Source organism: Triticum aestivum, chromosome 1D (assembly GCF_018294505.1).
Source record: "Triticum aestivum cultivar Chinese Spring chromosome 1D, IWGSC CS RefSeq v2.1, whole genome shotgun sequence".
Taxonomy (NCBI): domain Eukaryota; kingdom Viridiplantae; phylum Streptophyta; class Magnoliopsida; order Poales; family Poaceae; genus Triticum; species Triticum aestivum.
In genome coordinates, this window is record NC_057796.1 from 435,166,566 (window position 1) to 435,191,295 (window position 24,730).

Below are 24,730 nucleotides of genomic sequence, written 5' to 3' on the forward strand. Positions count from 1 at the left end.
GAGGATATAAGAAATACTATGACCATTGCTTTCCAGTTAGCTGTTGTGCAAACATTCACAAAGCTTGTTGTATAAAATAATTAATTAATAACAGACACTTGCAAGCTCGGTTCGTGTTATTTATCGTACATAAGCGCGGACATGACATGACACGACTATATCAGACTATTATCCAACAGGACACCAACATGGCGCCCTTATGATTATAGTACAGTATGATACTTTTTTATGATCATTATAATCTTTCAGGCATTAATAAACTAGCTAGCACCCATGGCAGTACCAGGCATGTCTCCTGCTCCTGGGTCTTCTTTCTCTGCAACGATCCCGTATAGAGATATAGTGGTTCACCTCCCTGTAAAGCGCCAGCGGCCAGCGCCTTACATGCTTCCAGGCCTGGTCGCGGTCCTGGCAGGACCGGCTTGTCGCAGCAGCTGTGTGTGGCCATGTCATGTTGTTAGAACACATGGCGAGATCGGATACACAGAGTGATGATTGATTCATGAAGATTACCTGGAAGTAGGACTCCAGCTTCTGCCTCAGAATAGCATGCTCCCTCTTCACTTTCTGGAAAGTTCTCCTGCAACTGCATAATAATATATTAATATGGATGAAAGAAGACGCGTCGGTAGCGATTAACCTGTATGCTTTGGATATTAAACCACATGTCGACATGCTAACCAACTAATTAAGCAGGAGAGAGAGAGAGAGAGATACCCTTCAGCATTTTCTTCTCCACAGCTGTTCCTGAAAGATGTGCACTCATTGTTCATCTTAGAAGCGCCGATGCTGTGGCAAGTTGTATATGTTAAGCTTAAGCCCAAAACTTTACAGCAGAGTAGTATATAAGAAATGCAAAATGTCAGCTCTTTATATCATGGCAAAGGAGCTGCAAGCATGTCATCTCATGATACATATCATCATTTGTAAAAGGCCAATGTTTGCTACTCCACATGCATCCAACATCTAGTTGTAAAATGGACGCACATGATTAGTACTGCATGGTGAAAGCAATATAAATCTCTGCGTTAGGAGATCTCTGTCAAGAAAAAGAAAAACTCTGGTGTACACATTCGCTGAGGCACTTAAAGTAAAACAAAAACGTAGAAGCACCACCAAGCAAAAAAAAGAAGTAAACAAGGCACTGTTTCAAGAATTGAGGACGGCAAAAAAACATGGTTTCGAGAATTGAGGACACAAACATGCAGTGTTGAGACACATCTGATATCTAGAAGCACTGTGCTACAGGAGCTTTCTGGTGGCTCATGAAACAAATAGTCAACAGCTCGTTTGGCAATTTTCCTATCCATTATTTTCTGGTAGTAGTCAAAGGTTCAGATTAACTTCTGCAAACTTTTTTTTTTTACAAAACCAAACAATTATCACTTTTCACCCACGAAACTGAGTTTAGCCATGCACGTCTATCCTTCAACAGGTGATGGCTTTCTAATCCAAGCTGACCAGTTTGTTGGCAAAAGCAGGGGTCCCGCCCAATAGGTAATCAAGACCAGTCAAGAATTTGCCTAAAAGGGCAACAAATTCAACAGCCTCTAAGAGTCCACCACGAATTTCTTTCACATAGGCATGCAACATGTAATCATCTATTGCCTAAAGATATTCAAACTTGACTGTCTGGACATACCTAAAACAGCTGCCTCTAAGCTGCTGCATGTGTGCATCCCATCTATTGAAATCTTTGGGATACTTCTCCCTGCAGTGTTGTTGTTAGATACTGCTTAACAACAATTGACCAAGTTTATGGAAGTGCCATTGCTTACATAGCTTGCTCAATGTTTGTCACTAGCCTCGCTGAGTCCTTGAAGAACAAGGAGACCACTTCTTCTGCAAAATTGGGGCTTGCTTCATCCTGCAAGTCCTCAACCTGGCAAAATTGCTCATCCAAATACCCCTGTTACCAAATATGATTAGCTAAATCAGCACATATCCATATCAACGCACATTAGAATAAGATAAGTAGCAGAAAAGGAGAGTTCCAAAATGGTTAAAAAGTATTCTTAAAGCATTGCTGAAAATAAAGAAAAAGTGGAATTTAAGCACTGCATGGTAGCAAACTTATTCAATATTTGTGCTTCATTCAGATTTTTCTAAGGTGTGTCAAAGTTTGAAACAGAGGTGCAAAGTGACAATTCTTGTCTTGGCTCTGTAAAGAAAACATGACAAGTGTTTACTGCATGAACTCTGATGCTTAATGTATGAGATGAACAGAGCACAAGCCTGATCAAAGAGGCTCCTTTTCAAGGATGCTGCTTGGCGTCGTAAATTAGCATACTCCATTTACAAGTGTTGAATGATGGGAAAAGAGGCTAAGCAGGGGCTGTGGGAGGCAAGCACAAAATGCATATCCAACTGGTCCATCTCTCTGCTTGTAGAAAGTTGAACATCAGGTTGTTTATATAGCTTCGGAGGCTTCACTGTTCCTCCACCAACATAAGTGGAAGTGAAGATATTTTGAAGTTCCGATGGCAAAGCCTTATCATCTTACATATGCCAATGGTTTTGTTGCAGCGTGTGCAGCATCTATTCACATTTTGGAGAATGACTTGAACATCAACAGACTGTGATGCTCCTCCTTTATATTGGCGTGTAGAAACCCAAACCTTTCTTCTTTGGTCTATGCAGATGGGTTACTACCTTCAGTCCATTTTTTCTACATCGCACATCATCGAGCATACAAATTTGACATCTGCAAACCTGAAGAACAAACTCCAGAAGAAGGTAAAAAGGTAAATAAAAAAACAATACTTATCACATAATCAGATACAGGTCAGCATCTGCATGTGATAGCTTCTGACAAGTTCTAAATTCTAACAACTTTCTCAAGGCTTGACATTATCAGACTAAATTGGGAAGAAGGAATCAATGGTCATTCATCAAGGGCGAAACAAAACAGCATTCTCTTTTTCCGGTGAGGAACATTTACATGGGTTCATGTATACATGCCTCGGTCTGAGCATACTGGAGTCCGAGAATCAAGACAATGAATAGAAAGAATATTACTTGATCACATAAAATGTTTCATGTGGTGGCTCATTCTTACAGGAAATGAACATTTGTCATGTCTGGATATATGAACTGTCCTGATAGAGGAAATTTTCTAGAGTGACACGTTGCAGGAACTAATACACGGACATAAGGGGAATGGTATAACAAAACAAGTGTTTGTTCATCTCAAAGTTCAAGCATAATGTGGTGATAAAATCATCGAGAACGATAGAGAATTCGAATAGGTCTAAGATATGCCTACTTTGTGCTCAGCCCAAAGAAAGGTAGAGAAAGAAAACGATTTCAATCTCCTTCCAACAGTTACAAACCAAGACTCTCTCAAATCACTGGACCACGTGGCACGTTATCAAGCTTTGCAAAAAGAAGCGAAATAGATCCATCCAGTGATTGGTCCAAGGATTGGTCTTCACCGCCCTTCAATCAGCATCACATCTTGATAAGAGAATCTGATGTGGAATGAAATAGCCCAAAGGCCCATTTGATTGGAGGATTAGAAAAGAAGAGAAGGTTCTAGGCAGACAAAATTGCTATAGCACTGAGTGATAAAACGACTGCAGAAGATGAATTAACATATAACAGTTACTACCTTCCCTGAATGTTGCATGCATTTATGTAAAGATCCTATAGCATGGTTTTCACTCTTCATCCTTGCAGCTGCATCGCTTTCCCTTTACATACAGAACATTCATATGACAACACCCTTCGGAAAGCGCATGCCAGGCCTCTACATGCAATAGAAGATGGAATATCTCTTCCAAGAAATTGCACGGGCATACGACAAGAAAATGTTCTCTTTAAACCACATTCAAGATAGTGTAGAAGTACATAATCCATTTGTTGCATTTCAAAACAAGACAACAACATCACTCAATTCATTATATATTTACCTGTAAATCTGTAACAAAGGAAGTCTGCTGTGCCCAGTAATATATGACACATAATGCCATGTTGGCACTTCATGCATGATTGAGGCATGAGGTTTTAAGTAATCAACATAGCACTCCCTCCCATATGATTCATCATAATGTCATGGTAATGTCTGATGATATTTGTATTGTGTATGAGAGGGTGCACATCAAGCGGTTATTGCTCACTACTTACCGTTGATAGAAACAATAATCGGATAATAGTTGCCCAGCTTTCGGGACTACACTCAAGGTTTTTTTTTAGATTTTTAGGAATATTAAATGAACAGTTTTCCGGGAAGATAGGGCATCTCGTGAAGTTTTACACACATCCTCTCAAAGACAACGAACAACATAGCGGAGATAGTACTATGATGAGATTCTTCAATCGTGGCTGCAAGAATTACCATATACATGGCATACATATCCTCTTGTGCGACTTTTCTGTTACCAGTGGCTTGTGTCGGCTGAGGAAACTAGGTATCAGCACGCTCTTCATAGTAACGACAGATGCGCCTCTGTAAAACAAAAGATACTATTCACGACGCGCATATACTCTACATGGCTGACAGCACACTTCATGGGCTCAAGCTTCATCTTCAAAAAGATACCTTCTATTAATCTTTTGTGCGCATGCTCACGATGTTCTTAGTTGCTCGGTGTTCAGATGATTCTTGTTTTGTTTTCGCGTGTAGTGAGTCCTTGCATTTGTCCTCATAATTTCAATTATAACGATGCGATTGGCGACCCATTTATTAGCAACCTCTAGCCAAACAATACCGCGAGATCTAAAATGGCGCTACCGATTATGCATATCAAATAAGCATACTCTGGAAAGCTCCAGTGACTTCCCTAGTTGGATTTACCAGACTCTGAAGACCAAACATCAAGATGGTAGAAACGCTACAGCATGCTTCTAGTGGGATCACGAACCTAGCTCGGCAAAAATGCGAAAATCTATTATACTTGAATAACAAGTTGGCAATCTCTGTCAAGGGTAGCAACGGGTAAGGCATGTCGCGTGGATACACTACCTCTTTTTAGATATGTGGATTCCGCGGCTGATGTGATGGCGCATGGAGAGTTGGAGACCCACTTTCCCCCCAAGTGACGCCCGGATTGGGGCTGCGCAAAGGCAAAGCCCCGGTGATGCCTACACCCGAGCGAGGGATTGGCGGAGGAGCGATTCGTCGACAGGAGCCCCGGCGACCAGTACAGCAGCGGCCCCAATCCTCCGCGCGACTGTGCCGACCCCTGCTCTCGAATCAGCACAAATCAGCGTGGATAAAATTAACCGGGAGCCGCTGTCGCAGTGCGGCAGACGATACGGAGAAGCGGGCGGACTCCGGCTTGACGCCGGCAGCGTTGCGCGGCTGCGCCTCTGAGGACTGAGAGGAGGCCGCTGCGGAGGAGCTCGTACGGGCAAATGGGCCGAATGGCCGCCCGGGGGAGATGTGTAATGGGCCGTGCACACGTGGACTGGACGGAATGGATGTGACGAGAAGCCTCGCGTAGTTTACACACACCTTGGGGGAAAAAAACTGGACCCAGGCAGCCCAGACAGAGACAGAAACAGCCGGAGAGAGAGAGGAGAAGCCAATCTCGCCTGCGATTGTGGCCGGCCGGCGTCGTCCCGTCCGTGCTCGGCGAGATGGAGGCGGAGTGGGTCTGGGACGGGACGGACCCGCAGGACGCCGCGGAGATGGAGGAGTTCGAAAGGGTGACGCGCGCCGCCGGGCTGCTCGACGAGAACCCGGGCGGCCAGGAGAGGTTCGAGAGGGAGTGGGAGCAGATGGAGGATGAGATCTACCGCCAGGTGCTCGCCATCGGCTCCTTCGCGAGGTCATCTCTCGACACCACTCCCCCCCTCCCGCGCAGCATCCGCGCCGTAGCCGTAGCCGTAGCCGTAGCGTGCTTGCTGTTCTAGGTCTAGGGGGCGGAACTGTAGAGCTCTACCGGTGGAATCGGCGGTGCGGAAGCCGCCTGCCTCGAGGCGATCCGCCCGAGAGAGCATTTCGGCGCCGAGAGCGTTAGGCCTGTAAACCCTAGGGTGGAGAGGGTGTGGTGATTTCAGGGAATGGATGTTTTACTCTCGTTTCGCTTATTAAAGATTATATAAAGAAGTATATTGTCATCCGGACTAAACCCTAGTGTGGGGAGTGTGTGGGGATTTCAGGGAAAGGAGTAGCTCCACAGCTCCAAACACAGCATCCCTGACGGAAATCTCGCTATGTAGTCCTGATGATTGGCTGCGGATCGTGTTCATTAGATTGGATCATGGGACTTCTCATGCTCATTTCCTGATTCATGTGTGCCAGGTTGGATAATGATGGGGATGGACGTAGGGAATTCGGCCGTCAAACTGCACTGCACACCTATCTTGGCGGTAAATTATCAGTGCCGACCTCCATGCTTTTTATGATGCTAACTGCATGTTCTAAATGTCTCTTTGCGTGTCATTCAGACGTTGATGATATACCGGGCAGAAAAGCTACTCTCTTAGATGCTGGTTCCATCCTCACCTTGCCAATGCTCTTTCTTCATGGTAATACTCTTCTGTTTCTGTATGTTATTTGTTAATTCGTTCTCAGCTCGCCAATGTCCTTTCTTCACAGTAATGCTCTTCTATCTCTGTGTTTTATTTGTTAATTCATGCACTTGTATCCTTTACTTTTAGTGTCTTTCTTTTGGCAAAGATTTTTATTGTCTTGATAACCTTGAAGATGCATGGATTGGTGCTTTGTCAAGTTTACTGAGATATCATTTAATAGATACTTTTTATGCCCCACAGATTGTGAGTGATTTGTCTAGTTTTGAATATGATAATCTGAATTGAAAAGCATTATTGTTGGTAGTTGTTTCCTTTAGAATTGGAGATTTGCAGATATAAAGACACGTGTCTACTTTACAGTAAAAATGTCAAGATGCCTTGGCTTTTCAATTAATAAAGCATCTAGCTCATGCATGCTAGCTTGTTTGTGCTGAACGACGACCTTCCGACAGCCAATAAATGGAAGGTTGTGGTTGAAACGCTTCGTCTTCCAACCGAAAGCGGAAAGCTGCAATTCTACCTCCTCCTCCCCTCCAAGCTCCTCCCTCTCACCCCCCCTCCAACACCACCCATGCCCACCTACAGTGTATCAATGGCTCACCCCACCCCGTTCCCGCCTAGTGTCCTCTCAGACGAGAACCCCTGTACCAGCTCTGCCCACCAGACATCTCTGCCTCAGCCGCCTACACCACTAGGCTGATGCTCCCATGGGCCCTGGCCATCCGTCTAAGATCAGGAAGCAGAAGGAAAATATTAGCTGGCGTTTCTCTTGATAATTGAAGTTTTCGTCTGTAACTAGATAAGTTATACTCAATAATGAATCGTCTACGAGCAATCCTAAAAAGGTAATATGCTGATAACTTGCTATTAGATTCTTTGGGATCCTGATAGGATGGCCTGTCAAAATAGTTTCTTAATTGCAAATCCAGATCCAGCGAAAAGAGGCACAATTTGGTATGGTTTGACCTGAATCGTGCACGGTTACACATTAGAAGTCATAGCATAAAGGTTATATTATTTTTTCTTACAGACTGTCAAATGTAATGGTGCTATGAATATTTCACAGGTGTCGTCCTGTTTCCTGGAGCTACCTTGCCTCTGAAACTAATTGAGGCTAGGTTTGTGGCAGCTGTCGAGAAGGCTTTAAGGCGTGATGATGCTCCGGACACAATAGGCGTGGTGCGTTCCAATCATGTTAAAATTAGTTGCTTTTACTTGTGGATTAATTTTTAAAGACTACGACTCGATGTATAGGTTCTCATGCACGGACGGCCAAATCATCGAAATTATGCTAATGCTTCAGTTGGAACCACAGCAGAGGTGCCGTACATTTATTTCTGTTATGCTTTGAGTTGCAATTTCCAGACCAGTCTGAAGTTATTGATCAATCTCTATGTGCATGGATTATTCATTTGGTTAGCTTTTTTTCGTTCTAAATTCCCAATAGAGCTGTTTAGTGCCATGTGTATGCTAGTATTTCCTAGTTCTATATACTTAATACTTCCTCCGTCCTGATTTACGTGGCGCCTCGTTTTTTGTGATTTTACTTTGACAGTCAATTAGATCAATGATATATGAGTATGTGCCATACAAACAGTACTGCTGGAAACTTTTTTCAAATATAAATTCAATGGTATAATTTTTGTGGCACACAATCTACGTCTTACTGGGCAAGTAAATTGTCAAACTTGAACATTGAAATACGTGGGCGCCATGTAAATTAGGGCGGAGGGATTAGGGGTTATTAGTTACATGTGGTGGCATGGCACACATGTGATAAATTTCAAGATCCCTTGCATAATCTCGAAAGATAAAATGTTATATGTAATTCGGTGCGATTTGTCTTTTATGGTTAGAACTATTCTTCTGAACAGCCTGATCAGATCAGTTGGTATTTTTGTTTGTTTGCAGATACGGCAACTTGGACGGTCGGATGATGGTTCAATAAATGTTAAAGCACGTGGTCAGCAACGATTTCGTCTGATCCGTTACTGGTCGGATGTTGATGGGGTGGTAAGTCTAAGATCTAATTGGGTAGTCTTGTTTTATGTTCTTTTGAATTAGAAGCAGGACAAATGTAGCTTTGATTCATTTACTCTTGTCCTTAGGTGTGGGGTGAGGTTCAAATCATTGAGGAAGATCCTCCACTGAGAACTCCAAGAGGTGCATTTGCACAGCTAGCTGCATCTAGGAGCTGCCGGCTGCATACTTCTTCACCAGTTATGAGCTTGGATGTGTCACCAATGAAACAACAGGGCCATATGGATTCAGGCCTAGATTGTGATACTCCTTCTGCAAGTGATTCAAGCTCACAGTCTAGCAATTCAACGAAGCCTTCTGGTCAGTCAGGCGAGAATACCAACATGGATGAGGAGGATTATATTTGCTCGACACCCTCGAGCTCAAGAACAGATACAAAGCACCAGCACCAGTACAATGCTGCTAATTACTCGAAGAAGCCTCTTCAGGCATCATTGGCCTTTTGGCCTCAATGGGCTTATGAAATGTATGACCCATATTCACTTGCCTGTAGAGCTGCTGGTATGTGAAGCGCTCCTATTTCATCAAACTGGTTTCTTACGAATCTTACAGTGCATTCTTGTCATTACGTGTCTGTTTGGTTCATATACCAAGTTTGCCAACATTTGACACACTTTTTTGCCATACATGCCTAAGGTTAGGCAGTTAAAATTGGCGCCACACTTTGCCATACTAACTTGTGGCCTGACAAAGTGTGGCAACCTTAGTATACCAACCAAATTTGCTCTGTGTATATTGTTTTCATAGGAAAAACATCCTCTCACCAAAGTAAAGGAATGATAATTGTGCAAATCCTTTTGTTGCAGATTTGTGGAGACTGATAATCAAAACGCCAAGCATTGATGAGCTTGTAAAAAAACCAGATCTTTTGTCATTTTACATCGGAAACCAACTTCCAGTATCGGAAACTGTGAGACAAAAATTGCTGGAGATTAATGGGGTTTTGTATCGCCTACGAAGGGAGATCCAGCTTCTAAAGGCCTGTGATCTCATAAAATGTGGATACTGCAAGGTAACAATCTACTGTATCTGGAGGTGATATTTTAACTAGTTTCTGACTGGTTTTTATATCTTGATGTTGATCCGGTTTCACTAGTTTGTGGTCTGTTGCTTTCATTAAAAAAATAGCCTCTCTAGCTCACCTGTATCACAGCATGCTAGATTAACATGTTATTTTGCAACAAGGCTTGGTCCAAAGTTGCACCCAGATACTTGGGCGCTGTTGCCTCTTGCAGCTGCTTGATGAGTAATGGCAGTAATGTAAAACCAAGTTGCTTCTAATCCGTATTGCTCATGTGTAGCTAAATCAAAGAATTTCAAGATTATGGCCATTACTCTATTCTGACATGTATGTTAATTATGGCAGTCCGAAATAGCAAAACACAGCGATGTGGTGGTGATGTCTAGCGATGGGCCTCTTGGTACTTACGTTAACAATCATGGGTACGTGCATGCAACGATTACTGTGAACAATGCAATGGGGCTTGCTCTCGAGGGGGATCCCACAGAAGAACACAGCTGGTTTCCAGGGTATGAGCCTTCTTTCACGACTCCTTGTTTATCTTCCAGTCACCTCCGTGTTTATTCTTACGATATTTGAACATCTTCCAGTCACCTCCGTGTTTATTCTTACGATATTTGAACGTGAGATCAAACCATAAGCACATTTATCTTGCTATATATATGTGCAGATACGCCTGGACTATCGCGTCGTGCGCGTCCTGCGGTTCCAACATAGGCTGGCTGTTCAGTACCACCAAGAGGCACCTCCACCCGAAATCCTTCTGGGGGATCCGCAGCTCCCAGATTGCGGATGTTGTAGATGTAGAACAACAACAGGAGGAAGAATGATGCCGCCCTCCATGTACAGCGAACCCTGTCTTGAATTGTGCCGTCTTCTTTTTCTCCGTTTCCGCAGACTTAGAACCTAGACCGAGAGCGTGGCGCCTGCGCCATCCTTGTCGCGCTCTCGTTTTTAGCCTAGCCCCATATATACCCGCCGTTCATCGTCAGAGTGGTAGCCAGTGAAGTTCCTGGGAGACTAATAACCACCCTCTTCTTGGCCATGTTGTGTGTACTGTCGTTTGTGTGTGCGCGTAGTCCGTTTCAGAAATCTGCTGAGATGCATGTAGTGCACACACCTAGGCTGGCTAATAAGTTTACCGGATGCTAAACAAGGCATGTCTGTGGAAGTCTGTACTTAAATAAGCGTGTTATGTTGAAACAAAAGTCCACCTGCATTTGAAATGATGCTTGGAAATGTGGCTCCTTTGTAGTAGATCTGGGGAAGTGCGTGCGGCTTTGTGGAGAGGAAAGTAGAAAGTTGCACTTGCACTTGCCATACCCTATACGGTAATGCAGTAGAGTATCGGTATAGTGGGGAAGTGGCCCTGATACCCGAGTGAATGAGTGGTATCTCCACAATTTACTCCATCGCCATGCTTGGTAGCAGTAGCACCGAGCTGGAGGCAACAGGGTCGCCGGCCCAGCTGAGCTAGCGCAAGTGGCGCGAAGCAAATGCATATGGAGCGTGTATTGTCGGTTTGTTCCAGCCAGCATCTATGGAACCGGTAGCGATTCGGCCGGTTTTGCAATACCGCCTTCGTAAAAGCGAGAGAGACCTGACGCTCACGGACGGCACAAGGACGAGAGGGGAAACAAACAGTGACAGAGAATGTGCGCTTCTCTGCGTCTGTATGTTGATGCATATCTGTATTACCTGCCAGCCCTTCCAATTCCATGGTGCACAGAGATCACTTGATTGACGGTGATAATAGTAGTGCTACGAAGTATGGATATGTGCACATAATTGTTTAAAGCTGCAATTGTGGTGGAGGTTGCACTTGATGGTAAGCATGCCGAATTGCTCAATTGCGTACTCATCCCCGTACGACTTTTGTGGTCGGCGACGCGCATGCAACTCGGCCGTCCACGGACAACTAACCAACCAACCAACAATTGCATTGCGTCTTCCCAGAAATAGAAATGCCGGCAAATCCGTTTCAAGAAACACTGTTGTCAGTCATATACTTACTTATATAAAAGAAAAATGCATTCCTAGTTCTCATCACCCACGGCCACGGGAGTCAGGCCAGAGGTCGTGATGCCGCCACGGAATGGAACCGGGATACAAGGAAACAGTGCTCAAAACAAAGTAAACCACGGGGCCGCGGTTAGACACCGTAAGTGCGTACAAGGCTGGTTTGCCTTTCCGGATAGGACAGTGGGAAACAGAGGCGAAGGCCAAGACGAAGACGAAGACGAACGAGTGCACGCACAAGCGCCGCTCTGCTAGATGCGCGCGCACGCCCACGCCCACGGCCCACTAGAGCCAGCCAACCAGCACGAACAGCGGGCTCTGCCCGTGAGCTGTGTCATTCCATCGCTCCTTCGGAACAGGGCGCCCGTGATCTCCTTAAATTCCCCCCGCTCCCGGATTCAACCTGACACACCCCCTTGTTTGTAGCCTTGCACCCAGCTACCTGCCGGTGAGGTGAGTGACCACCGCAGCAGCACACGTCGGCTGCTGCCATCGGCGTACGTGCGTGCAGCGCATTGTCGCGGCAATGGCGGTGTCGTCGTCGTCGTCGCGGGCGCGGGCGAGGTTGCTGGCGTGCGTGGCCGTGGCGGCGCTGCTGCTGGTCGCGCCGGGCGACGTGGACGCCGGGCAGCACGGGCGCGGGCGCGGGAGCGCGGCGCACAGGCACACCAAGGGACTGCGGCCGGGGAAGGCTGCGGGTGCGGCGGCGAGGCCGTACCCGGCGAACGCGACGGCGGGGGAGGCGATCGAGCGGCGATTCACGCGGTGGGTGCGGTTCATGGGCGGCCTGGACCACAGCGTGTTCCAGCGCGCGCTCAACCGCGCGCTGCTCCCGACGACGCGCACGATCGTCGTGGACAGGACGCCCGGGGCCGGCGACTTCACCACCATCCAGGCCGCCGTCGACTCGCTCCCGCTCATCAACCTGATGCGCGTCGTCATCAAGGTCAATGCCGGCACCTACACGTACGTGCGTGACCTGGCCTGACAACCATATTGTATACTTGTCGATCGATCGATCGTTCTCTTTCGGTGCTCGGCGTCTGACGAGGCGGCGTGCTGCAGGGAGAAGGTGAGCATCTCGCCGTTGCGCGCGTTCGTGACGGTGGAGGGCGCGGGGGCTGACCGGACGGTGGTGCAGTGGGGCGACACGGCGGGCACGGCCGGGCCCTGGGGCCGCCCCTTCGGCACATTCGCCTCCGCTACCTTCGCCGTCAACTCGCAGTTCTTCGTCGCCAAGAACATCACCTTCAAGGTACTGCACCTACTCGTGACGCCGGCTCGGGTGGCTTGGCCGGCCGTGACGACGTTGACTGATTGATTTGTGGATGAAACTGTGCAGAACACCGCGCCGGTGCCCCGGCCGGGGGCGCTGGGGAAGCAGGGGGTGGCGCTGCGCATATCGGCGGACAACGCGGCGTTCGTGGGGTGCAACTTCCTGGGCGCGCAGGACACGCTGTATGACCACCTGGGCCGCCACTACTACAAGGACTGCTACATCGAGGGCTCCGTCGACTTCATCTTCGGCAACGCCCTCTCCCTCTACGAGGTGCATCATCGTCTCCGTCTCCCTCTTAATTTCTCAAGCAAGCTTGATCAAGACTTGGTTAATTAGCACCGGCAATTCGAGTCAACAGAGTATCTTTGCTCGACCTGACTTGTCAGTGTGTCGGCTGCCACTGTACTACGTCTGGTCGAGCGCTGCATAGAGCACAAAGAGGTGGTGGCATGTCAGTCAGGTACCCGCTGGGGGCTGGGCCACAGCAGAGCATCCAGCTCGAGCGTGCGTGGCCTACCAGTGTCCCCGTAGAGTCACGTACGTGTGCACGGGTCGGTCATGAGCGTTCTCACACTGTTAAAACAGAGGATAGTGTTCCTGACAGTACATTCCTGGAAGGGAATAGTACGTAGCCAGTAGCACCGTGAGCCCGTGACGAATCTTGTCCCGCCAGCAACCCAGGCCGCCGTTCTCGCTCTGGGCCAGACACGATCTCGTTGCATGGCAGGCACCGCTCCCGATCCATGCCGTCCGTGGCGCCGTGCCCATGCCAGACACAATCTCGTCCCGTGGCGGATGGATGCGGCAAGCTGCATGCATGCTGGGTCACGGCCGTATCCATCTATACGCCCCCCCCCCCCCCCCCCCCCCGCGTCGCTCTCTCGGGGGCGACCTAGGGTTCCCTCGCGCCGCCACCTCCCCCTTCCCATCCTCCTCGCCGGGGCCCCCGCGCGGCTGCCTGTGAGGGCGGCGGCGAGGCCTCTGGCCGCTCCCTTTCGGTGGTGAGGGCCCGGATCTGAGGCGGCGGCCTCACTGGTGCGTGCGGCGCTTCTCCGGCGGCGGGGAGATCGGCGGCATGGCGCTGTGGAGGCTCGGCATCCGATGCGCGGAGATGGACTCGCGCAGGAGGAGGTAGCTGTCTAGCGTCATGGTGACGTCGATGGCAGAGTGGCCAGACAAGGTAGAAGCCTCAATATAATCTGAAGACGGACCTGTGAAAGATGGCTGCGACGACACACGAGTGCGTCTGACCGGATTGTGCCCCAGACCCGGTATGTGGCTCGGCTGGGGCTTCCGGCTTTTGATGTTAGGTTTAGGTGAGTGGTTTGGGTAGTGGCCCAGCTAACATCCCTTCATCATATGGATAGGAGTAACGGCATATGTTGCCAAGATGGTGGATTCAGGTATATTGTTTGTAATACTTTGTAAGGTCCTCGAAAATAATCAATAAAGTGGCCGTATACATCTCCCAAATGCAGAGGCCCGGGGTCATCCTCCTTTTCTAAAAAAACGGCCGTATCCATCTCGTTTCTGTTCGTCCGCCGTGCACGCAGGGACAAGACAAGATGGAAGGGAATGTTGATTTCCATTAAGTAATGGTGGTTTTGGTTCTTGATGGCGGTGAGCCAGTGTCGCCCCCCTTGTACCGTTGCGGAATGTGGCTTTCTGGTGGCGGCAGGTTCTCCGGCCCCTCCATCTAGGGCTTGGCCCCAGGTGCCGGCAGCTAGCCCCGGCCCGTGACGGAGGAGCTGGCTGGCCAGTTGGTGCCGTGCCTATCTGCTTGCCCTTAGCTTAATTATCCTAACTTGGCGTACGTGGGGAATGCATACAGGGTTGCCACGTGCACGCGATCTCGCCGCACACCGGCGCGCTGACGGCGCAGAACCGGCGGAGCATGCTGGACGACACGGGGTTCTCCTTCCTCAACTGCCGGGTGACGGGGTCGGGGGCGCTCTACCTGGGCCGCGCCTGGGGCACCTTCTCCCGCGTCGTCTTCGCCTACACCTACATGGACAACATCATCATCCCGCGCGGCTGGTACAACTGGGGCGACCCAACGCGAGAGATGTACGTCTCTCTCTCTCTCTCTCTCTCTCTCTCTCTCTCTCTCTCTCTCTCTCTCTCTCTCTCTCTCTCTATGTTCCTCCGGTGCAGCTGGGCTGACATCTTTTGCTGTTGGATGCGCAGGACGGTGTTCTACGGGCAGTACAAGTGCTCCGGGCCGGGGGCCAACCACGCCGGCCGGGTGGACTGGTCCCGGGAGCTCACCGACGAGGAGGCCAAGCCATTCATCTCCCTCAGCTTCATAGACGGCCTCGAGTGGCTCAAGTTGTAGCAGCGGCAACCGCAAGTTAATGACTAGCAGCAGAGTAACTTTTGATTCGGCTGCAGCATTTGCAGCTGAATCCATGACGAGCACGTACGGCTATCTCCGCCCTCCGGCTCCGTTTTTTTTTTTGGCTTTTAGAAGTGGGATGTGAATCACACCACATCGGTTCGTTTTAACAGTTGTTGTGAGCTCTGACGAACACAGCAAACAGCTTCAAAAAAAAAACTGTGGCATGCACCTTGTGTTCTCTGTTCAGTGATACTAGTGATTTTTTGTAAGAAGAAAACAGTCTCTCTTTTTTTGAGAACTAAGAAAAAAACAGTCGTGACGGGAAAGACTCAAAGAGACATTAAGCCCAAGCGGCGGTGTTAGCAGCAGCGGGTCCATCTCAGACCAGCCCAGCCCAGACGAGCCAAACCCTTTATAGACACCACACCTTTGTGGGCCTCGGTATATCGATTACAACCATCATGATTGCCGAGAGTGTGCACTTTGTCATGTGATTGTGGAATCACTAATTGAGAAGTACTCCTTTTAAAGATCACTGCCATCTTCTCAGACTGTGACAAATGGCGGGTTGCATGTGCACTGGATATGCGCCACTTGTCGTAACCTGTGAGTTTCCCTTTTTTTTCATAGATCCGTTTATTCAAACTGTTTTATCTCTTAAACCGTCGTCCAAATCTCGAACTGTTTTCACCGTTGGATTCCTCGCATCGAGATCTTCAAAACTAGCTCCTAGGTTGATAGGTTTTAACAAACCTCTTTTTCACGAAAAAAAAGAAAAAATGGACCGGGAGCACGTTTTTCCCCTTGTCGAAAGTCGTTTTTCGAGAGACACGACCGTGCCTCTCGCGGAAGCAAAACCAAGCCTCTCACGTAAGCAAAAAAAAAGAGAATACATGTTTTTTCGTTTACGAGAGACGCGGCCGTGCCTCTCACGAAAGGAAAAAAAGATAGAGTAAACACTTTTTTTTGCAAGAGGCACGGCCTAAAACCGTGCCTCTCACGAAAGGAAAAGAAAAAGAAAACAATTTTTTTTTTCGTTTCCGAGAGGTTCTCATGGAAGCAAAACATTGCCTCCCACGGAAGGAAAAAAAAAGAGGGAAAACATATTTTTTTTGTTTTCTAGAGGCATGGCCGTGCCTCTTGCGGAAGCAAAATCGTGCCTCTCGCGGGAGCAAATCCGTGTCTCTCGTGGATGAAAAAAAAGAAAACACATTTTTCATGAAGAAAAACATTTTTTTTTGGTCTAAAAGCTATGGAAGACTAATGAGATATCAAAAAGCCGAAAAAATCATCAAAAAGTCCAAAAACGCGCGCGGAAAAATTAAAAAAGTAAAATTTGGAGGAATCGCCAAGAGCGTGACACATGGCGGTGGCTGAGAGCGCGCCACGCCAAGTGGTGCGCTCTCAACCCACCCGAAGTGACCCTTGGGGAGGCTGGGAGTGCTCCTCGACCCATTTACTTTTCACATTTTCCCCCTGGTTCGCTCGATCGCATTTGGGGAAAAAGGAAGAAATGAAATAATTCGCAAAAAAATGAAGAATATCATGAATTCAAAGAAGTTCACTGATTTTGAAAAAAAAAAAACGTGAACTTGAAAAGGAGTTCAAAGAATTTTAAAAATTTCATTTAATATTTCAAAAAATCATCATATTTGAAAAAAAAAAGTTCATCGGACTTGAAAAAAATTCATCAACTTTGTAAAAAAGTTCATCAACATTAAAACAATTTCATTGAATTTGAAAAAAAATCATCTAACTAGAAAAAAATCATCGAATTTTAAACAAATTCTTAGAATTTTAAAAAAAGTTCATCAAAAGTGAAAATAGTTATCTAATTAAAAAGGTTCATCGATTTTTGAAAAAATTCATAAAATTAAAAAATAGTATCTAATTTTGAAAGGGATCATCAATTTTGGAAAAAATATTCATGATTTTTTTTATAAAACCACGCTTTTAAGGAATCAAAAAAAGAAAAAGAAAAATGGGAAGAAAACAAACGAAAGAACAAACCGAACTGTAGAAGAAACAAAAGAAAAGAACGAAGTAAGTCTGCAAAACCTGAGCAACTTCTTTTAATTGTATCTTCACTTTTGAGGGTCGTGCGGTCAATATTGGCATGCACAGTTTAGCTACATTTTCTCTTACTTTAGCTTCGGGTCGTCATGTTTGGTTTGGCGAACCACATGACACAAATTGTATTCCAATAGTTGTGGTTTTTGGACCGTTCAATAGATAGAACGTGGTGAAGTTGGGGGTGGGGGCATATGCCCCCTCCACCCCTTAATAGTGTTAACTTTATGCTCTGCAAATCACATTTTTTTAATAATTTATCTAGGTATGTATCGGGCCCAACCATTGGTGCATTTTTTTTATTTGAACCTAAAGGACATTGATCTTGGAATTGTGAGATAGTATGATGTCTCTGTGTGTGTTTATTTATGCCCCAGCTAGCCCCACCAATTTTTTGGCATTTTTGGCATGACCAGAAAATTGGCAAGTTAACCTTTTTTGGTTTAGATCCATTGTACCTACCAATTTTTTTGGCAAAATCAGTGAAGCCGCCATTTGGTTTGTTGCCAACTAAACATAACAAAGTTTGGGACTTACGATTGATCCATGCTTCCTTTTATCCATAGTCGGTCAAAAAAATGTGACACATAACTTTTTTAATCAGCTACAATACGCTGAATAAACGAAAATTGGCATGCAAAAGCTCAAATGTACGTTACATTTGTCACACAAAAGAACAATCTTTTTTGAGATAAAATTCCCGTTTTTCCAGGATTAGTTTTTTAAAAGGTTTCAGAAGTAGTTTTTATTTAGGACATTCAGGATTAGTTTTTGTAAGGCAAATTATGGATTAGTTTTTCTAAAGGGCTGCTCTGGGCCGTAATAATAAACAAATGAGGTTCGGGGTTTGCACCGGATTATAGTCGATCTAAACAACCGATGCTAATTTGTTTGGTAAGTACATATCTTGCTGCATGCACCTGCCGGTTAGTTGAGCCAAAAAAGGAGCATGTATCACCTGAAGATTAGGAAATTGGAGAGATATACAGACCAATAAATACGTTTCGAGAGTAAATCGCTAGTTAATCGTTGCAATAATATAGCGGGTCCCACGGAGAGAGCGGGCGAGGGAGTTACCAATTTTCCGCGCAGCTTTTCCGCGCCCTCAACTCACCCTCGCGTTGCGGACCAACCTGTGGTTGGATGGTTAGAGGGATTGTGATATCCCCAGCCCACCGGGAGTCAAATCCTTGTGTTCGCATTTATTCCTGGATTTATTTCAGGATTTTCGGCGATGCGCATTCAGCGGGAGAAGACGTTCACGTCGACAACGAGGTGACTACGGTGACTTCGTAAATTTCAAGATGATATACCGGCTCAGTCTTTTGGAGGTGCTCATAGGGGTAGGGTGTGCGTGTGTGCGTTCATATGGGTGAGTGTATGCGCGTGTATATGAGCGCTTGCGTCTGTACCGTGTTAAAAAAAAACTCGCCCTCGCATTGGCAAGAATCGTATTGGTCGGTGGTGGGCGCGTGGGGCGAGCCAAAAATTTGGTTGCCATCCAAACGGACACCAATTTTCGTGGGCTTTGCCAAATTTTTGGTATGATTGCTATTGATTGCAATCGAAACACACCCTCTGTAGCTGTTAGATAGCTCTTCGTATGCCCGCATGTGCAGAGTGTTCGCTGGTTCTTGAAGAGGATAAGGATCATGAGAATATCGGACGCCAGTGGTCTCGGTTAGATTCTTGTTTACCTTTTTCCTATGAACGACGCGTAGCCAAGCATATGAAGGAAGTCTTAGTTAAAACAACACACCATTGTTTTGACAAGTTATATAGATCATGGAAAAAACTTAAATGGCGTGGCAATTTTTATTATTTTATATCATGGTGATTTCTATGTGCTTAAGTTATGACATAGAAAATATAGAAGACAACAATTTAATTATTAAGATCATGGAAATTTTCATTATCTATACCATGATAATTTTATTTTAAATGCCATGGAAACTTTATTCTTTTATTTTTTATAATGATTTATGTGTCTTTTTATAGAAAATTTAAAAAGAGAATGGCGAATGGGCCTGGAAGAATGGAAAAGGCCTGCCTGGAAAAAAACGGACCTGCAGCGAACCAAAAACGTTCGCTCGGGGGGGGGGGGGGGGCGTGTAGTGTCTGCTCCCCAACTCAAATGCTACCTGATGAACAGTAAAGCCGAAGAACTAGTAAAAAATTCAAAGAATTCTGAATATTTTCTTTGGTAAGCTTTGACAAATGTTTCGTTTGCTTGCAGCAAAAGAAGTAGGATATTTACTTACACTACTCCGTATGAGCAGGCGGGCCGTTTCACTCCTCTGCGTCGTCCGTCCATGCAGATGCAGAACCAGCCAGCCACACTGACTGACTGACTGACAAGGTCAAGCGAAGCTGAAGCTTGCACGCTCACGCTACGTACGTACAGTCTGCGAGACCGCGGGGGTCGAAGGGCACGGACAAAGAGATCTCCCTCCCTCCCGGCTCGTACACGCACGCACGCGAGTGCAGTAACTATACTGTACATACATGCAAAGTACTACGTACGAGGCCACAGAGGCAGAGACAGACAAAATACAGATTCAGACGACACCCGTCTTGTGTCAAAAAGCGGCCTCGCGGTCGCAGATACAGATCTAGATCCGGCAGAGCGGCGAGTAAAAACAAATCGGCGAGCCCATCCGATCGATCAATCGCTGGAGCCAGTAGTCACCCCGTCTGCTCCGCACCAAAAACTGACAGCTGCGACCCGTGTCCTCTTCAACCTCAGCCTCAATCCATCCATCAGGGGCTGGGTTCAGAGCTGAGGCAGGAGATCCGCATCCGGTGACACGACAGGTAAAATTTCGCAGCAGGTAAAGCTGGCGCGCAAGTGCTGGGAATGCGGGTTCCCGGGGCCTCGGCCCCGGTTTACCTCGCGCGTAATCCGGCGCCGTAATCTGAACCTCTAGACTCTTCACGCAACGCAACGGACCAACAGATCTGCAGCGACGTGACCATATATTACTGCCTCCAATCCACACCAAACAATGCTCTTGTACGCACGTATTCCCCGTCTTGGGCAAGCTACGATGCTGTGCAACTGCTGCCCTGCACCGTATGTATGTGTCACATTAACTCACGCAGAGAGAGATTCTGAGGACGAAAAGGACGTGCTCGATCGTCCGGAATTGCGCCGGCATTGATGCACCTCGCCAAGCTTCCTCTTCTCTACCACCCCACCACCTCAACATCAAGGGACAGCCAGGCCATCTGGTACTGCCATTTCCAACAGAAGCACGGCACGGCAGCATTTAAGCCAAAGCGGTGCGCTTCAGTGGCGCTGCAGTTCTGTAGTGCAGTGCAGTAGTGCGTACTCCAAACAACCACAAACCTTTGGCTTCACTGCCAAGGATCCGCCACTGCCAGTACTCCCTAGTACGTACTCCAGTATTCTTTAACTTCCCTCGTCCCAGCTTCCATGCCTTGTGTTTTTTAGAGGGCGGGACGTCGGCGTCACGGCCTCTTTTTCCCAAATGGTTTCAGTAATCACCATTGAATCCTGGCAGGAGGACAGAAGAGAGCAGAGGCGCGTGGGATTCATGGGCTTTGGCGGCCTCGTTTTCCCCCAAATGGTTTCCCGGAAGCACAACGGATTTTATTCCCGTTCCCTCTGGCATCCGAGCGACTACAACGGCAGCACATCGATGGTGATGATATCTTGTGCCATGAACTAGAACTACTACTAGTAAGCATTTTGTTAATTCTAAATGATACTACTCCTACTAACTATATACCGAGCGACTACAATGGCGCCGGACGATCATCACCAGAGCTGGTCGAGGTAGTAGTCCCTGGTCACCTCGTCGCTCATCTCGGAGTAGTCCTCCACGCGGCTGCACGCCTCCGAGCTCTTGAAGCTCAAGCTGTCCTGCGACTGCGGCTGCGGCGCCGCCTTCCTCGACCCGCCGCGCGCCAAGGCGGGGTTGTTGCTGCCGTGCCGCTGCCTCGGCGCGCTCTGGCACCGGCCCCTCGCCACGGACGAGGCCGTGTCCGCCATGTACCGCGGGCTGCTCGACTCCCGCCCGCCCCCGCCGCCGCACGAGGGCCGGGCTTTCGCCGGCGATCCGCCGGGCACGATGGCCGGGAGGCGGGGCGTGTTCTGCGTCGTCTTGGGCTGCCGCGGCTCCAGCTCCCGCACCTGCAGCCGCGACGGCGGCTTGCAGAAGTAGGCGAGCGGCGAGGAGATCGGCGGCGCCTGCGGGTCGGCGGCCGCGTACCGGCCCGCGATCCGCGACGACCGGCACCGCAGCTGGCACGTGTCCATCTCCACGATCCGGGGGCTGCGGTCGTCCCCGGCGCCGCCCTCCGACAGCCTCCGGCGGTGCGCCACCGGCACCGACGTCTTCCGCTCCTACGCAACAACACACAACCAAGCGTCAAATTTTCAGCTTCATTTTCACAGACGAAATGCGGTTCACGATGCACGGCGAGAAGGAATTCTGGCGGACTGGACCTGCTGGATGGACCTCCGGGAGGAGAGGTTCTTGAGGGCCTGCGAGGAGGCCTGCAGCCTCATGAGCGCCTGCAGCCGGTGCAGCGTCGTGGCCGCCTGCTTCCGCACCAGGTAGCCGCGCACCAGGGCCTGCAGCTTCACCAGCGACTTGAGGGCGCGGAGAGCCTTCCTGGCCTGCCGGTCGCGGTACAAATTTCAAATCTTTACACACTTCTTCTTTATACATTTCTTTAGTGCTTGATAGGTTTAATAACTGTGATGATGACGACTGCACCGACTAGGCTTGTGTCACGGCGTGCACAACTGTGCGAATAAACATAAACAAATTCTAAGCGGCAGCAGGAGCAGCAGATTAAAGAATGAGCAGTTGCTAACGAGAAGGCAGCAGATGCAGAGGAATCTACCAATATGCCTTTCACCTATTCATCTACCCATTCCATGCCGGTCTACAACTGTTAATCTGTCAAGAGATGATACAAATGAAATGGCTAAAAAATGGCCTGGTAAATCTTCAAACGTACGTGTGTTCATCGCAAAATTCAGTCTGATGTTTGTGTGAGAGACTAAGGAAAAGAAGAACCGCGAGAGAAGCATGGACAGGGTCGTACCAGGTACCCTCTGAACGCCTTCTGCATCAAGACGGCGGCCTCCGTCTCGCGCGCCTGGCCGCACCCGCACGGCCTCGCCTGAGACTGAGAGAGCTCGCCGGCGACCACGGCGGTGACGGAAGGCCTGCGGCTGGCGTCGGCGACGCTGCTCCTGGCCTTGGCGAAGCTCCATCTCCTCCTCTCGACCGGCGGCGCGGCGGCGCTCTGGTCCTTGGCCCCTTCCTTCTTGCCGCCGCCGCCGGTGAGCAGCTTCTTGAGCCACCGCATGGCGCGCCCCATGGCGCGACGACCGATCCTGTTCCTACCTGCGCGAAGAAGGACGCGTCAAGATTCGGCAAGAAGAACACACAAAAAGGTACGACCAACCGCAAGAACAGAGGAGATGGCGTCGACCTGCGGGGGAGTCGAAACTTGAAACAGCGTGCGTAAACAAGAGGCCGGAAGCTACGGGAGCAGGTTGAAACTGAAACGGGAGAAGGTTGAGGAAGAAAGCAAAAGCATTGACTGAACCACCCCAAAAGATAAGTTTGTGTCGCTTTCTCGTCGGGAGGTAAAGGAGGAGAAACCTTTTAGAGAGGAAGAGGAAGCCGAACACGGCCGAGCAGAAAAGAGCCAGCGGCGTAGCGCCAAGAACGGCGGCAGCAGCTGGCGGGCTAGCAGCGGAGTTGGTGGGTGGGACGTGGGGGATGGCAGTTGGATCAGTGGAAGCGACCTAGGTGAAGCCCGGAAGAGGAAACCTTTTCCCCGGACGAGCTTTTCAGGCAAGCAAAGCCACCCACCCACCCAAACGAACGAACCGTAAAAAGCAGCGGCAGAGAAGGAGCGAAGAAGAGAAGGGGGAAGGTGGGAGATGGGAGCGGACGCGTGTTCTCACTCGCCTCGCCTGTGACCTGTGACCACGCACAAGCAGCAACAGGGATGTGAAAAAGATTCCCCCGGCTTGTCTACGACGAGGCCGGGCGCAACGCAACAAAGGAGGCACGAGCAAAACGAGACGCGAGAAAGAAGAAACCAACGGCGGTGGGGAAGAAGAAAGAAAAACCAGGAGGGAGCTTGCAACGCAATCATGACTTGTATCTCACCTCGCCCGCCTCAAAACTCTCGTCGCCGCTGCGGTCGTCGTCGTCGTCCCGCTCCCGGGGGTGGCTGGCGCGGCTTTTGGGGCGGGTGCGGCCACCAGCTCACGCCAAGATCCCGATCCTGCGAATGATTATATTTCCGGCGGGGCTTGTAGATGGGATAGATGGGATGGGATGGGTACACGGGACGAGATCGTGGAGCCGTATCGCCTAGTGCCCGGCGCCCTGCGCTGCTACCCAGTTCCCACTTCCCTCCCACCCTCTCTGTGACTCTGCCTATGCGCTATGCATATGCCTACGCCGGGAGAGGGAGGGCCAGCGGCGGGGAAAAGCAAGCGTGATGTGACGCCGGCCGCTCACGGTGGCGCTCTCTACCGCCCGCCGGTACTCTGCCTGCGTACCGCTAGTACTGGAGTGCTACGAGCATACGAGCAGTAGGCACCGCACCGATCCGGTCAAATTAATGCTAATGTTTTGGGCTGCTTCCTTTTACTGTCGCCTCGGCTCGTCCAGACTCTGTATATGGCTCCGCTGTACTACGCGCCTGGACCAGCTTGGGCTTGATGCTTGTCTAGCACAACCAACACGACCCGCACAAGGAATATCTATAAAAACTGTAGCTACTGCCTGCACAAGTAATACAGTAATAACCCACCGTACTGAAGCTTCACAGTTGCCGTGAATGAATATTGGCGCGAAATTGCTGGGCATCTCTAACCGGTCTGGAGGATGTGGGCGAGTATCTTTGGATTAGGATAATTTTCGTTCTCTAACGGCGGGCCGTATAAAAGAAAAATTAAAGGTAGGCTTGTGCAAAACGCACACATATATGAATGGATCAACATGTTCAAATTCAAATCAAAGTACAATCAAACGACGACCAATTCACTTTAGATTCTATACCAAAACAACATGGTGCATCAGACCCACACACATGCGTGCACAAGCATGCCAGAAAAAAAAACTTATACATATACACGTGCCCGAATCAAATTTCTGAAAACGTTCACGTTATTTCCGAAAATGTTCACATTATTTGTGAAAGTGTTAACATTGTTTCTAAAAAGCTGTCCTGTCTCCGTTACAACAATATTTTGTATGCTCAGAATATTTGGTTCCCTCCGATTTTTCGCTCCCTGACTACGCCTACATTTCCAAAGAGAGAATTCCTTATTTGACACTACCTTAAAATGTGGTTCCTTATTTGACCCTGAAGAATTTTTTTCCCTATTTGACATGTAGTCTAAATTTTCTTCCTTACGTGACATTGCCGTCCGTTTTGTTACACCGTTCCGTTATTTTTTTTGGATGGACCAAAATACCCC

At 48.4% G+C, this 24,730-nt stretch overlaps 4 protein-coding genes across 6 annotated transcripts; 2 read left to right on the forward strand and 2 right to left on the reverse strand.

The window, feature by feature from the left end:
* Positions 1-98: 98 nt before the first annotated feature.
* LOC123182673 (pseudo histidine-containing phosphotransfer protein 5) lies at positions 99-5,356 on the reverse strand. Of its 2 annotated transcripts, XM_044595324.1 has the most exons (8): positions 4,964-5,356; positions 2,504-2,712; positions 2,236-2,380; positions 1,779-1,909; positions 1,643-1,711; positions 718-789; positions 514-586; positions 99-434 (listed from the first exon to the last, which is right to left on the reverse strand). In XM_044595324.1, exons 3-8 carry the CDS (start codon positions 2,293-2,295, stop codon positions 381-383), a joined length of 459 nt encoding a protein of 152 aa, XP_044451259.1. In that variant the 5' UTR covers positions 2,296-2,380; positions 2,504-2,712; positions 4,964-5,356; the 3' UTR covers positions 99-380. The 2 variants fall into 2 exon arrangements, with proteins under 2 accessions (XP_044451259.1, XP_044451258.1); XM_044595323.1 differs by having other exon boundaries at positions 2,236-2,712.
* A 104-nt stretch (positions 5,357-5,460) lies between these two features.
* On the forward strand, positions 5,461-10,760 carry LOC123182671 (protein cereblon). Its single transcript, XM_044595321.1, has 10 exons — positions 5,461-5,771; positions 6,248-6,315; positions 6,394-6,474; positions 7,547-7,659; positions 7,735-7,800; positions 8,392-8,493; positions 8,589-9,021; positions 9,327-9,532; positions 9,887-10,050; positions 10,212-10,760. Exons 1-10 carry the CDS (start codon positions 5,581-5,583, stop codon positions 10,369-10,371), a joined length of 1,584 nt encoding a protein of 527 aa, XP_044451256.1. The 5' UTR covers positions 5,461-5,580; the 3' UTR covers positions 10,372-10,760.
* Positions 10,761-11,752: 992 nt separating this feature from the next.
* Positions 11,753-15,454, forward strand: LOC123182672 (probable pectinesterase 53). The gene is made up of 5 exons (XM_044595322.1): positions 11,753-12,526; positions 12,626-12,815; positions 12,903-13,109; positions 14,671-14,906; positions 15,027-15,454. Exons 1-5 carry the CDS (start codon positions 12,087-12,089, stop codon positions 15,172-15,174), a joined length of 1,221 nt encoding a protein of 406 aa, XP_044451257.1. The 5' UTR covers positions 11,753-12,086; the 3' UTR covers positions 15,175-15,454.
* Positions 15,455-20,838: 5,384 nt separating this feature from the next.
* On the reverse strand, positions 20,839-23,889 carry LOC123182674 (protein IQ-domain 26). Of its 2 annotated transcripts, none has more exons than XM_044595326.1 (4): positions 23,409-23,889; positions 22,327-22,631; positions 21,719-21,892; positions 20,839-21,616 (listed from the first exon to the last, which is right to left on the reverse strand). In XM_044595326.1, the coding sequence occupies exons 2-4, from the start codon at positions 22,603-22,605 to the stop codon at positions 21,029-21,031; spliced, it is 1,041 nt and encodes a 346-aa protein (XP_044451261.1). In that variant the 5' UTR covers positions 22,606-22,631; positions 23,409-23,889; the 3' UTR covers positions 20,839-21,028. The 2 variants fall into 2 exon arrangements, with proteins under 2 accessions (XP_044451261.1, XP_044451260.1); XM_044595325.1 differs by lacking the exon at positions 23,409-23,889 and adding an exon at positions 22,720-23,368.
* Positions 23,890-24,730: the final 841 nt, after the last annotated feature.